Raw genomic sequence first — 15,389 nt, forward strand, 5'->3', positions numbered from 1 at the left:
TTATAATAAATTTTTTTACGATTTCAAAAAATCGTGCTAATTGCGAAGACTCAAAAAAAATATTAATGAATTGTTAATCCAATTTTGTTCATCCAAAGTAAAATCAAACGATTAGGAACAAAATGATCGAAAGTTTGATAAATTTTTCAATTTAATTCTCTAATTAATTATTGAAAATGTATTTAATGAAATAGAGATGATTTAAAGTGAAAGAACCACAAACCGATAGCTTGACACTTGTATCCTGGAAATGCACAAAAATTCACACTTTTTTTGGAAGAAGATCACTCTATCTCAAACGCCTCGAAACTTGATCCAAAAAAAAAAACGAAAATCAAAATTAAGAGCAGGAGGAAATTTTTCAAAAAATTACAAAAATCGACGACTTTAATTGTAAAAAAAAAGAGAAAGAATTTAATCCGCAACACGTCGCATGTTCTTTACAAAGACTGAAATCTTTGTGAAGTGAAAATTTATCGTAAGAAAAGAAAATCGTCATCATCTTGAAGGATGAGGTGAGCCCGCGGTGATTCTGGTTCTCCATCGGCAAGAAGAAGCGACGGTGAACCAAAAATGAACAATAGATCCTCACATATATTATTTTTCAGAGGGCGGTCTCAGTCTGACTCAAAATAAATAATAAACTCTCGGAGGAATTATCGCTGCCATTGGGCCACGACTTGTGTTGAAAGGCGTGCCTTTCAACATAAAACCAAATGCTTGAAAAACCAATGGTCTTATGCTACCGGAAACCTGAATCGAGCCGCCAATGGTAGAGTTGTTCAGCCATCTTTTTACTCTAAGCAATCCTAATTAAGTCCGATTATCGCCTAGTGGTGGAAAAGTGGGCAGCCAATTGATGATACAACAAACGAACGAACTGGAGGATGCGAGTCCAACGTTTTCTTCACCAGCTAGTGCGAAATATCGCGCCCAAGTGTTACAAGCAACAAGCCATACGTGAGTTATACGAATATAATAATCAAAATCTATAACGTGTGATTTGCTAAGAAACATTGTGCGACGAGAGTGTATATTGTATTACCCTCACCTGCAAGGTATATAATTACTTTGTTTAGCCAAGTGTTAGTAGCGGCGCCCCGAGACTGATTAAATCGCCTCTAATTGATAAATTCATCAAAAAAAAGAAGAGCGCGTGGGCGATCTATAGATCTTTTCATGTCCCATTTGCAAAAAAAGGGGTATCGATCCGGTTTTTTCTTTTTTTTATTCATTGTTCTTCCTCTTTGACCTCAGGAACTCTGAGTTTACTGCAAAAGAAAAAAAATGCAACATTAAACACAATATTTGATCTCTCGGCAAATATTTTCCTTATGAGAATATGTCAAATCTTTTTATTTGAATTCGATTTTTCAAAAATCAATACAAGTTCGATAATTTTTTTTCCTTACAAAAGTTTTCAAGAAATAAATATTATTTTTAAATGAAATTTTTTTATGTGCATTAATTAATTAAGATAGAAATTCAAATAGTACTTTCAATGGAAATTAAAGTAATTAAATAGTAATTAAATTAGTGCATTAAAAATATGATATTTAAAAATGAATGTCCTTGTTTAATCTTTACATAAGCTGATCGTCATTATTGCCCTCGGTTTTGCGTTTCATTCAAATTTATTTTCAATACGTTTTTAAAACAATTCAAGTCAACATTGAATTACATTGACAATAAATTTAATTAACATTTTATTAGAACTATACATTTATATTATTATTTATTAAATGAATAATTGGAATTAAAATGGAAAATTGAAAAAAAAATTAAAAATTAAAACTAAAACGAAAATTAAAAATATAATTGAGAATTGAAAATAAAATTTAAATATTGAAAATAAAATATGAAACTAAAACAAAAAAATTCATAAAATAAAAATCAAATTGAAATAAATACGACAAAAAATTGAAATAAAAGTAAAAATTAAAAAAAAAATTAAAAATTTAATACTAAAAAAATTGAAACTAAGATGAAAAATTTTAATAAATAAAACAAAAAATTGGAAATAAAATTTAAAATTCAAATTAACAAAAAATAAAATAAAATCAAAACATTTTTTGAAAATCAAATTAAAAATAAAATGTAAATATTCAAACTAAAATTACAAATTGAAATTAAAAAGGAAAATTGAAAATGAAATCAAAAATTGAAATAAATAAGACGAAAAATTGAAATTAAAGTAAAATATAAAAATAAACTTAAAAATTCAAGACTAAAAAAATTGAAACTAAAATAAAAAATTTAAATAAATAAGACGAAAAATTGAAAATTCAAATTACATAACAAGAAATAAAGTAAAATCGAAATATTTATTGAAAATCAAATTAAAAATTGAAAATAAAATGTAAATATTCGAACTAAAATTACAAATTGAAATTAAAAAAAGAAAAATTGAAATAAACAAGACGAAAAATTGAAATTAAAGAACAAATTTTAAATATAAACTTAACAAGAAATAAAATAAAATTGAAAATTACATGAAAAATTTAAAAAAATAAGACGAAAAATTGGAAATAAAATTTTCAATTTAACAAATTCAATTTAACAAGAAATAAAGTAAAATCGGAACATTTATTGAAAATCAAATTAAAAATTGAAAATAAAATGTAAATATTCGAACTAAAATTACAAATTGAAATTAAAAAAAGAAAAATTGAAATAAACAAGACGAAAAATTGAAATTAAAGAACAAATTTTAAATATAAACTTAACAAGAAATAAAATAAAATTGAAAATTACATGAAAAATTTAAAAAAATAAGACGAAAAATTAGAAATAAATTTGTAAATTCAATTTAACAAGAAATAAAGTAAAATCGGAACATTTATTAAAAATTAAATTAAAAATTGAAAATAAAATGTAAATATTCAAACTAAAATTACAAATTGAAACTAAAAAGGAAAATTGAAATAAATAAAACAAAAAATTGAAATTAAAGAAAAAATTAAAAATTAACTTAATTATTTAAGAATAAAAAATTAAAACTAAAATGAAAAATTTTAATAAATAAAACAAAAAATTGAAAATTGAAATTAACAAGAAATAAAATAAAATAGAAACATTTTTTTAAAATCAAATTAAAAATAAAATGTAAGTATTCAAAATAAAATTACAAATTGAAATTAAAGTAAAATATAAAAATAAATTTAAAAATTCAAGACTAAAAAAATTGAAACTAAAATGAAAAATTTAAATAAATAAGACAAAAAATTGAAAATAAAATGTAAATATTCGAACTAAAATTACAAATTGAAACTAAAAAGAAAAATTGAAATAAACAAGGCGAAAAATTGAAATTAAGGAAAAAATTGAAAATAAACTTAAAGACTTAAGACTAAAAAAGAATTAAAAATAAAATACAAAATTAAATAAAAAAAATAAAATTGAAACATTTATTAAACATAAAATTGAAAATTTAAATTTAAATCAAAAATTGAAATAAATAAGACGAAAAATTGAATTTGAACTACAAATTTTAAATAAACTTAAAAATTTAAGACTAAAAGAATTGAAAAAAATTAAAAATTGAAATGAAATTAAATTAAATAGTTAAAAATAATATTGAAAATTAAAACTAAAACGAATAATTGAAAATAAAATAGAAATTTATGAAAAAAATATAATTAAAATATTGAGAATGAAATTAAAAATTGAAATTAAAACGAAAAATTGCAAATAAAATGTAAATATTGAAAATATAATTGAAATATTAAAAATTAAATTAAAAATTGAAACGAAACCGAAAAATTATAAATAAATTCAAAAATTGAAATTCAAACAAATAATTAAAAATAAAAGAAAACATTGAAAATAAAATTAAAAATTAAATCTAAAAAAAATTGAAAGTAAAATTAAACATTGAAACAAAAACAAATAATTGAAAGTTAAATAATAAATTGAAAATAAAATGAAAAACTGAAATCAAAATGGAAAATTAAAAATAAAATAAAAAATTAAAATCTAAATGGAAAATTGTAAATAAAATAAAAATATTGGAAATGAAATTAAAAATTTGAAATTAAAGCATAAAATCCACAATATAATTGTTAGCAAAATGACAAATTAATATTAAAAACAAAGTTAAGATAAAATAAAACATTTTAAAAATGAATAATATTTCTTTTTCAAAAATTGCGAATTTGTGTCCTTTACAGTTTACTCTAATTAGTGATTAAATTTGTGTTTAGTGTGAAAATAAAATTTGAATATTTTTGCTAAAAGATATCATTTAAAAGAATGCAGACTTCTGCGGTGAATCCGGAAAATTCTCCGCGATCTGCGGGATGCTGCGAACGAGAGAGGGATCGAATTGTCGATGAACGAGACGAAAGAAACGCGAGATCAACAAGTGCCCAAGAGTGCGGATCAAATAATCAAGCACTTTCACTCTCACTAGAAGATAGAGAATTATGGACGAGATTTCAGTGCATTACTAACGAGATGATCGTCACAAAAAACGGAAGGTAAGATTTTTATTTTCAATAACTACATCTGAAAAATTGTAAATATATAATTAAAAACTTTGAATATTCATAATATTTAAATCCTAGAATTAAAATATTCTATAAAAATATTCCATGCCATATTGTCATATAAATTTACCAAAAATAGAAATTCCGTCCCTAGAAAAAAAACGAGTAAAATCAACAGTGAATACAACAAACAAAAAAATAATAATAAAAGAATAAAATAAAGAGTAAAAAAAAGAATTAAAATCCGTTTTTCTCAACGTGAGAACACGTGTATTAATAGTGACTCAAAAAAAGAAGAAAATTTGCAAAAAAGAAATCCACGAAACACCGACGCTCATTCATTGAGGACATAAATATGAAATGAAGTTATTTATTGTTTTAAATCCCGCCAATTAAGATATTAATTATTCAATAAATGTTGGAAGGTGACTGGACCATGTGGACCACGCGTCATATTCAAACAGAAAATTCAAGTTTTATTCCAAATAAAAACCTAAGAGCGTGACCATGTAACAATAATGCAGGGCAATAAAATTTTATTACAGAGAAGACATTTCGGTACCTTTGTGAAAATGCCGCTCTCTAAGTTTTTTCTTTCTATTCACAATATTAGAATGTTTCAATTTAAAGTCTCTATACTATACATATACACATTAGAGAGAGTGTTTCAACAAAAAATTCCGTTAAAAACAAAAATTGAAATTATATTTCAAAGTTATAAAAAAAAGTATTAAAATCTTTATTTTATTTTAATACTTTTTTAATTAAGCGTCTTATCATTTTTATGTCTTAAATTAAATATCCCAAATTCATTGAAATATATTTTAAAAATTTTTTAGAGAAATTTTTCAACTTATATTTCTGCTAGAAATTTTTTTTTTGAAAAGATTTGTATTTTATAATGAAAATTTTCATAAATTTTAAATTCAAATTAGATTTGTCATTTACATTTGAAAAAAAAAATATTTTATTTGAAAAATTATTTAATTACCATTTTATAAAATCTTCTTTTCATTCAATAAAAGTTCCTTGTTTTATTAATTTTTATGATGGTAGACTGGAAATTCTTCTTCATTTTTATTGCAAGAATATTGTTTACAAAAAGTATTTTGTTTTCATAATGCGATAGAATTTTTCAGGAGTAAAAATGATAAATTGTCAAAACTAGAGAATATTAAAAATAATTTTTTTATGTTACTTTTTTGGGAATTAATTAATAATTAGTCTAATTGGTAATTTTTCAGACGAATGTTTCCTGTTGTCAAAGTAGTGGCACGCGGATTAGAGCCGGCGGCAATGTACACGTTACTTTTAGAATTTGTACAAATTGACCCTCACAGGTGAGTTAATTTTGAGAAATAATTTCACAGGGCTCGAGAACCAGTGAAAGTATTTAAAAATACTGACAAAAATATAATCAGTTCTAGTCAAATAAAAGAAAATTTAATTTTAATTTTAAATTTTAATTATAAATATTAAATTTTTCATAAGTATAAAACATGAAGATATCTTTATGATATTCTTCATGTTTTATAATTAAAAATTCCAAATTGATAAAATCATTTACAATATTCAATTATTATTTACAAGAATTTTTAACTAAAATTCTTCTTTAAATCGATTATTTTTAATAATTTTCGAAAAAGTTCTTTGACAATTTTCAAATCCATTTCTTTACAATATTCATTTTTATAAAATTTCAATTATTCGTAAATTCTTCAATTAAATAAATATTAGAAAATAAAAACTTAAAATAATATTAAAAATATTCAATTAAACTTTTTCAAAAAAATTAATTTCAAAATTCAATTATTTTAAAAAATTCAGGCCATATTGCTTTTAACATTCAATTATTATCTAAAATTTTAACGGAAATTAATGTTTAAATCAATTTTTATTAGAAGATTCTACTAGAATTCAATTTATATTTAAATACAAAAATAAATAATTTATTGAATAATTGAATATTTCTTAAAATTCAATTCCTTTCCTTTCAGCGAATTTAAAAAAAAAATTTAAGAATAAATACAATTTTCTATCATTTTATTTCAAATTGTATAAAAAATAAATAAAATTCTGCGACAAGTTTTGTTTTTTATGAAAATAATTGAATTTCCAAAAAGAATTTTATTGCGAAAAAATTTATAAAAAAATTTGTAAATAATGAAATTCCTGTAAAATTTTTATTATTTTTTGAAAGTAATTAAAAGTTTGTGTAGAATTTTATTAATTAATTGAATTTCGGAGAAGAATTTAATTATTTCTAAAGATAATTGAAATTTTGATGAGAATTTTAAAAAAATTTTTAAGATTTTTTTCCAGGAATTCGATTAAAATTGTATTAAAAATAATTGAAATTCTGCAATGAGTTTTATTATTTATGAAAATCATTGAATTCCTAAAAAGAATTTTATTATTTACGAAAATAATTGAATCCTGTAAAAATTTTATTATTTTTGAAAATAATTGAATGATTTCGAAGAAATTTATAAATAAAATTTGTAAATAATGAAATTCCTGTAAAATTTTTATTATTTTTTGAAAATAATCAAAAGTTTGTGTAGAATTTTAATTAACTTTTTTTTAAATAATTGAATTCTTTTGAAAAATTTTATGAAAGTAGTCGATATTGAAAATCATTGAATTGAAAAAAATTTTTGAACATAATTGAATTTCTGCGAAGAATTTTATTTTCCAAAATTTTTGAAAATAATTGAAATTCGAAGAAGAATTTTATTATTGTAATTGAAATTTTGAGGAGAATTTTTGAAAGTTTTTTAAACATAATTGAATTTTTGCGAAGTCTACGAACTTTTTGTTCTTTTTGAATCAAATTACGGACTTTTTTAAAAAAAAACGGACATTTACGGACCTAGTTCGAGCCCTGATTCTATTTAAACAAATTCTTGTCTATTTGGTACTTCTAATTAACTTAATTTTTTTTAATTTTACTCAATTGTATTCAATTTATTTAATTTATTTTATTTTCTACTCAATTTAGAAAATCGAAATTTAATTTTTTAAAATTTTATTTTATTTTCCACTAAAGTCAAAAAATGGAAATTTATTTTTCTTTAAGTTTATTTAATTTCTACTTAATTTAGAAAATGGAAATTCGATTTTGTAAAAATTTGTTTCGCTCAGATGGAAGTACGTGAACGGCGAATGGGTTCCAGGAGGCAAGGCGGAAGTCGCTCCACCAAATCCGATTTACATTCACCCTGAGAGTCCAAATTTTGGTGCTCATTGGATGAAAGAGGCCGTTTCGTTTGCTAAAGTGAAATTAACAAACAAATCTAACGGGAATGGACAAATAATGTTAAATTCCTTACACAAATATGAGCCGCGAGTTCATTTAGTCAGAGTGGGCGCGGAAGAACAAAGAACGGTATATTTCTTTTTCTTTTGTTCTATAAATTTTTTAAAAGAAAATTGTCTGTAAGATTTATTAATTTCTTGTGTCTATTTTCTTTTTGATATCAGGTTCTCACGTACCGATTTCCCGAAACTCAATTCATTGCAGTCACAGCATATCAGAACGAAGAAGTGACGAGTTTAAAAATTAAGTACAACCCTTTTGCTAAAGCATTTTTGGACGCGAAGGAAAGACCAACCGATCCACAATCATATCCTCAATGTAAGTGGAAAACAATTCTTTTTAAATTATTTTATTTATGATAAAAGTTCAGAATTTTTAGTAATCAGTTTGCAATATAGTTCCGAAAAATTAACTTCAAATCATTTTGCTTCCTCATGAGGAAACTTTTTGTATTAATGATTGTTTTGCCTATTTTAGATTCATGAATTTTTGTGTTTTTAAAACTGAAAGCCACATGTTCTTTGCAAAAAAAAAAATTTGTAATACTCACTGCGATTCGACTCGGTCGGAAATGTAATATTGTATCTGGCGAATGAGTGGGCGCATTAACTGTTTGTGCAACTAATTATCACTTCTTTGAAACTGTGATTTTAGATGCAGGAGCTTGGTTTCTTCCACAGACACCAATGAGTTACGAGTACAATCCGACGATTGCCGTTGCACAAAGTCAGGTATCCAGTTCGTCTAGTAATATTTCCAATTCGTGTACCATATCGTCGACAAATCACAAAGGAACTTGTAGATCTGCTCCTTACACCCTAAGGCACAAGTACATGCAAGATGGTTAGTGTTGGAAAATAAAAATTTATTTTTCCTCAAAGTAAATTCATTTCAAATGATTTTTTACTTCATTATTTAATTCAGGGATAAACTATTAATTTAATTAATAATAATAATATATTTAATAATTAACAGATAATCAATAGATTATCAAATAAATCAATAGATCAATATTCACTAATTTTAAAAATTAGATCAAATTAAAGAATAGACTAAATTTTGAAGAAATCAAATCTTAATTTGAAGAAATATTCGAATAGAATATTTTATTTATAGATTAGATAGAATTAAATAGTATATTAAATTATTAAATTAAATAAATCCTATATATTAAATTAAATACTAAATACAGGCCTCGGATCGAATTTCAGGAGAAAAATTTTTTCCGGATTGTAACAAAAACTATATTTTGTATTTTCTTGACTTTTCTCTAATTATTATCAAAAAAGTTTTTTAGCTTTTTCCCTTATTTCGATAATGACTTAATTTCAAAGTTTTTGTAAAATTCAATTATCTTCAAAACAATTCTTCAAAATTTTTCCCATTTCTCTTCAAAAACACTATTTTTTAGAGAATTTTATATGGAAATATATTGAAATTCAATTAAAGTTGTTTCAAAAATAATTGAATTTCTGTAAAGAATTTTATTGAATTCATCAAAAGAATTTTATTATTTTTTGGAAATATTTGAATTCTTTCAATTTATTTGACGAATATGTTTAAAAATTGCATTGAAAGTAATTTAATTTTCATATAAAAATTTTGTAAACCTATTTTGAAAAATTTGAAATTTTTGAAAAGATTTAAATTCTTTCCTGTAACTTTATTTAAATTGTATTAAAAATAATTTAATTCCTGCAAAGAATTATAGTATTCATAAAAATAATTGAATTGTTTCGAAGAATTTATTAAAATTTTAGGAGATAATAATTGAATTTTATGGAAATATTTGAAAATATTTGAATTCTTCCGCAGAATTCAATTAAAATTGTTTTGAAAATAATTGAATTTATTCGAAGTATATTAAAATTTTTTTAAAAAATTGATTGCTTCTTAGTAATTCATTTAAAATTGTTTTGAAAATAATTGAATTCTTGCAAAGAGTTTTACTATTTATAAAAATAATTGAATTGTTTAGAAGGATTTATTAAAATTTTACAAAAAATAATTGAATTTTTACAAAAAATTGTACGATTTATAAAAATAATTGAATTTTTGCGAAGAATTATATTAAAATTTTTGAAAATTTAAACAATAATAATTAATTTTGTACTTAATAAGTAAATTTTTTAACTTTTGATTATTTTATTTTTGAACATTTGCTGTAGTTTAATAAATAAAATATTTCAATACAGTAAATAAATATTTAAGTACTTAAAGTAATGTATTTTTTCACAGAAGATAAAATTTTAAAAAATTTCAAATATTTTGAAGTTTCATTACTTCTAAAATATATTTGTTACTTTTCTAAACTTTAATTATCTTCTAGAATTTTTGACAAAAATTAGTCAAAATTTGTATTACTTTTCAAAATAAATATTTAAATATAAATAAACTTAACTACAACAATTGAAATTTTCAAAATATTTTAAGTTAAAACCTTCTGCAATTTAATTATTTCTACTAAATTTAAAATTTTTAAACTATTTTATGATAAATTTCTACTCTAACATAAATTATTTTCTAGAATTTTTAACTGAAATTCTTTTTTAAATTTGTTACCTTTAATACTTTTGAAAATTGAATTATTCAAAAAAAGGAAAATTCACTTGAAATACGTCCGAAGTTCAACTGTTTTCAATTCAATTTTGTCAAAATTTTCTTTATTTGAAAATAATAATTTTCGAATAATCAAAATATATTGGAAAAATCACAAAAAATTTCCAAGAGATGACTAATATCAAAAAATTTGAATTGAAACATTTCAAAGAACTAAGTTATTTAGAATTTTTAATTGAAATTATTCAAAATTTAAATATTCAAAAATTTCAATTTGAAATCTTTTCAAATTTAATTATTTCTTAAAATTTTTACTATAGATCTTATGACGTTAAATTATATTCTAAAAATTTTAACTGAAATTCTTTTCTCTAAAGTAAATTATTTTTGATAATTTTCGTTAGGTTTTTGTAAGAGTTGAATTATTCAAAAATGTGAAAGTTCACTTAAAATACAATTTTTAAATTTTAGTATTTTCTATCAAATGATATCAAATTTAGATTTTTCAAAAAATTTCCAATTATATATTCAGAAATACAACTAATTTCAAAAAAAATTTCAATTGAAATTTTTCGAATATCTGTATTGTTCAGAATTTTGAAATTTTATTGTTTCTAAACATTTTTACTATAACTTCCGATATTCAATTATTTTCCAGAATTTTCAATTAAGAATTTTCTTTAAATCAATTATTTTAAATAATTTTTATAAAGTTCTTTGAAAATATTAAAAATTAAATTTAAAAAACTTATTTTAATTAATGATAATTTTGAATTTTTAGAACAAAAGTATAATTTATGCACTAAAAGACTAACAAAAAGAATTAAAGTTATTTTTCACCTTTGAAAATCAAAATAAGCATTTTATACAAAAGAAAATTGTATCTTTTTGCAAAATGTGAAAGAAAAGTCGAAAAGAGTCGCATTTTTTGAAAATAGTCGAAAAAAGTAAAAAATTCGTATTAATCGAGGCCTGTAAATAGAATATTTTTTTAAATATTCGACATTATATTCGAATTAAATAATTATGTAATATTAATAAAATATTTTTCATTTTAAAGAACAGCATGTGGATCCTTACAGTCCGGTGCCAATTCTCCATTCAGCAGCGTACGTTGCCGCAACTGGATGGTCACCCAGGAGTCCCGAGCAAATTTCATCTTTGAATTCCTCCCTGGCTCCAGAGTGGCCATCATCACCGTCTCCATCGCCAACTTCACCTTCGGCAGCTTCTTATCCACATTCAGCTCTAGGTAGACACGGCTGTATCACAACGTCAGCTACAACCGCTGCTTGTACTTTATACGTTCCAACAATTCCTTCAGGTTGTAATCCCTCTCCTCATGAACAAAATCACTGTTCAGACTCGTCCGTTTGGATTCATCCGTCCTCTGTGTCCGATCAAATTCAACAACAGCAACAGCAATCGTACTTGAATCTCAATCTTCATTTGCATCACCAAATTTCCTCATATCCCGCAGCGTCTCACGGCTTACACCAGACTCTTCATTCAACGGGCACGCCGCCAGGAATTATTCCACCTTCGCATGAATATCAACAGGTTCAGATCATTCTCTAAAAAATATTATTTCAATTATTATTTCACCTCTTAATAATTTCAGAGCTCGAACCAGTGAAAGTATTTAAAAATACGGACTTTACGGGCCAATAATGAAAAATTAAGGACCAATTACTGTCAAAAATATAACTAGTCAGAGTCAAATTAGAGAACTTTTACTTAAAACTATAAATTAAATTTTTTCATAATTATAAAACATGAAGATATCGATAACTCCGAGTCTTCGACTCGAAGTGATCGATTTCTTCATGTTTTATAATAATTGAAGATGACCGAGTGATAAAATCATTATCAATTCAATTATTATTTTCAAGAATTTTAAACAAAAATTCTTCTTTAAATCAATTATATTTTTAATAATTTTCCAAACAGTTCTTTGAGAATTTACAAATCCATTTCTTTACAATATTCAATTTTACGAAATTTCAAACTATTTGTAAATTTTTCAATTAAATATATATATTAGAAAATAAAAAGTTCAAATAATAAAAATGAATTCAATTAAACTTTAAAAAAAAAAATTAATTTCAAAATTCAATTATTTCGAAAAATCACAATATATTTCTTCATATATTCAATTATTATCTATTATTTGTTTTAAAGAGTTTTTTTTAAGAACAATATCAATTATTATCTAAAATTTTAACTGAAATTCATTTTAAAATCAATTTGTATTAAAAAATTCTACTAGAATTCAATTATTTAAATACAAAAATAAATAATTTATTGAATAATTGAATGTTTCTTAAAATTCAATTCTCATAAAGAATTTTATCAACAAATTTTTAAATAATTGAAATCTTTCGACGAATTTTAATAAAATTTTTCAGAATAATTACATTTTTCGTAGAATTTGATTAAAATTGTATTAAAAATAATTGAAATTCTGCGATGAGTTTTACTATTTGTGAAAATAGTTGTTTACTTCTTTAACTTTTTTAATAATTTTTCTTTTTAAATATTTTCAATTTTAAAATTAATATATTGAAAATCATTTAATTCTTGAAAAGAATTTTATTAAAACATTTGAGAATAATTGAATTTCTTCGAGGAATTTTATTATTTGTGAAAATAATTTAATTCTGCAAAGAATTTTTTCAAAAAATTTGAGCGAATAATTAAATTCTTCTCAGAAGTTTATCACAATTTTCTAAAATAATTAAATTCATTTAAGGAATTTTATTAAAATATAGAAAATAATTGAATTCTTTTGAATAATTTTATTAAAAATTTAAAAAAATTAAATTGTTTCGAAGGATTTATTAAAATTTTAGAAAATAATTGAATTTTTGCAAAGATTTTACTATTTAAAAAAATAATTAAAAATTGTTTAAAAAAATTGAATTTTATTAAAAAATTTTACCTACTATTTATAAAAATAAATGAATCCTTCCGAAGAATGTTATTATTTATGAAAATAATTGAATTCTTGCAAAGAATTATATTCAAATTTCTGAAAAAATAAACAATACTAATTAATTTTGTACTTAATAAGTGAATTTTTTTAATTTTGATTATGAAATTATTAAAAAATTTATAATTGAAGATTTTATAATTTGTATGAGAACAATAAACCGAATATCTCGTTTCGCGCGTAAAATTTGCTCGATTTTAATAATTTTTGAAAAATTTCTTTTAGAATTTTCAAATTCATTTGTTTACAATTTAATTTTACAGAATTTCAATTATTTGGAAAATCTTCAATTAAATATATATTAGAATATAATAAGTTTAAATAATTTAAAAAAACATCCGTAATTAAACTTTTTCAAAAAAATTAATTCCACAGAATTGTTAGTTAAAAATATAAAAAATTCAGATTTTTAAATAAATTTTTTATTACAAAATTGTACTAGAATTCAATTATTTAAATACAAACAAAATAATTTATTAAATAATTGAATATTTCTTTAAAATTGAATTCTCATAAAGAATTTTATCAAAAATTTTTTTAAATAATTGAATTCTTTTGACGAATTTTAATAAAATTTTTAAGAATAATTACATTTTTCTAGAAATTTGATTAAAATTGGGTTAAAAATAATTAAAATTTAGCAATGAGTTTTATTATTTATAAAAAATATTGCGAAGAAATTTATAAAAAATTTGTGAATATGTAATTGAGTCGTTAATTTCGAAAAGGGCTTACGATTAAAAATCGTAAGAGTCATTTTCACTGTCATTTGTTATGTAAAAATAACATTTATGGTTTTTAGAGTTGAGCCCTTTACAAAATTCAAGATTCAATTGAATTTCTGTAAAATTTTTTATTTTATGAAAACAATTAAAAGTTTGTGTAGAATTTTATTAAATTTTTCTTTAAATAATTGAATTCTTTTAGAAAATTTTATTAAAATAGTAAATGTTGAAAATTATTGAATAGAGGAAAATTTTTGAAAATAATTGAAATTTTGCCAAGAATTTTATTTACCAATTTTATTTTTAAAAATAATTGAAATTCGGAGAAGAATTTTATTATTTCTAAAGGTAATTCAAATTTTGATGAGAATTTAAAAAAATTTCCAAACATAATTGAATTTCTACATTCATTTGTAATTTCTCTAAAATTATCTAAATTTTATCGTACAGTTTACGAACTTTTCGTCCTTTTTTAATCAAATTACGGACTTTAAGGACCTTTTTTTTAAAAAAAAACTGAATTTTACGGACTTCAATCAAAGTTACGGACTTTTACTGGTTTTACGGACCTAGTTCGAGCTCTGCAATTTTAATTATACTAAATATAATTATCGATTAAATTGCAAAATTTTAGGAATATCATCACCAAAATCACTCACATCAGCATCATCAAACACAGTTGCTTCATCTGCAGTCGCACAGTGAAGCAACATCGTCACCTGTAGCAGAATATGAGGCACCGAAAGATCATCATGAGATTGCTTATCCAAATCCAAATAATCCTGAGGAAGTTGACATTCCCAATGAAGAAGATCGTCGCTTTGTAACAACAGTAATTGATCATCGGCATAACCATCATCATCAGCAGCAGCCTCATGATACTTCGACTGATGATGATCAATCTGCAGGTTGGACTCCACTTACCCCACCACCACAAACTACTGCCACTTGATTTTTCAGAAAATTTTCCTGAATGACAAATTTATCTCCTTCTGGTGTACATGAAAAAGAATAAAATATGTTTTATTCTGCAAAACTAGAAAACAATAAATGCGATTGCAATGAGATATAGGTACAAGAAATGTTCTTTGTATGGGTTAGTTCAAAAAATTTTTTTGTAGAATTTTGTTAAGTTTCAAGTGTGCAACTTAAAAAAATAAGTTAACTAGATGTTTTTATGTTTAGCCAAAAAAAAACTGTTCTTTAGAATCTAATTTTTGTAGTATGGACTAGAAAAAAAATGTGAAATGGAAAATATTTAACGATCTTAATTATAGTTTTATTGACAAAACAAAATTTTAAGTACA

The 15,389-nt window shown here is 22.2% G+C and overlaps 1 protein-coding gene across 4 annotated transcripts; it reads left to right on the forward strand.

Annotated features, from left to right (window-relative positions):
• Positions 1 to 96: 96 nt before the first annotated feature.
• LOC122507822 (T-box transcription factor T homolog) lies at positions 97 to 15,389 on the forward strand. 4 transcript variants are annotated; one of them, XM_043620745.1, is made up of 8 exons: positions 97 to 960; positions 4,251 to 4,478; positions 5,732 to 5,827; positions 7,632 to 7,875; positions 7,971 to 8,124; positions 8,461 to 8,649; positions 11,426 to 11,925; positions 14,717 to 15,389. In XM_043620745.1, exons 1-8 carry the CDS (start codon positions 860 to 862, stop codon positions 15,032 to 15,034), a joined length of 1,830 nt encoding a protein of 609 aa, XP_043476680.1. In that variant the 5' UTR covers positions 97 to 859; the 3' UTR covers positions 15,035 to 15,389. The 4 variants fall into 4 exon arrangements, with proteins under 4 accessions (XP_043476680.1, XP_043476682.1, XP_043476681.1 ...); XM_043620747.1 differs by having other exon boundaries at positions 843 to 1,058; positions 4,237 to 4,478; XM_043620746.1 differs by having other exon boundaries at positions 844 to 1,058.

The sequence above is a fragment of the Leptopilina heterotoma genome, unplaced genomic scaffold, assembly GCF_015476425.1.
Source record: "Leptopilina heterotoma isolate Lh14 unplaced genomic scaffold, ASM1547642v1 Lhet_51, whole genome shotgun sequence".
Classification (NCBI taxonomy): domain Eukaryota; kingdom Metazoa; phylum Arthropoda; class Insecta; order Hymenoptera; family Figitidae; genus Leptopilina; species Leptopilina heterotoma.

Coding starts and splice junctions, on each gene's coding strand:
- LOC122507822 (XM_043620745.1), top strand. CDS start 860: ATGATACAACAAACGAACGAACTGGAGGATGCGAGTCCAACGTTTTCT. Junction 4,479..5,731: donor ATCGTCACAAAAAACGGAAG/GTAAGATTTTTA, acceptor GTAATTTTTCAG/ACGAATGTTTCCTGTTGTCA. Junction 11,926..14,716: donor CTTCGCATGAATATCAACAG/GTTCAGATCATT, acceptor GCAAAATTTTAG/GAATATCATCACCAAAATCA.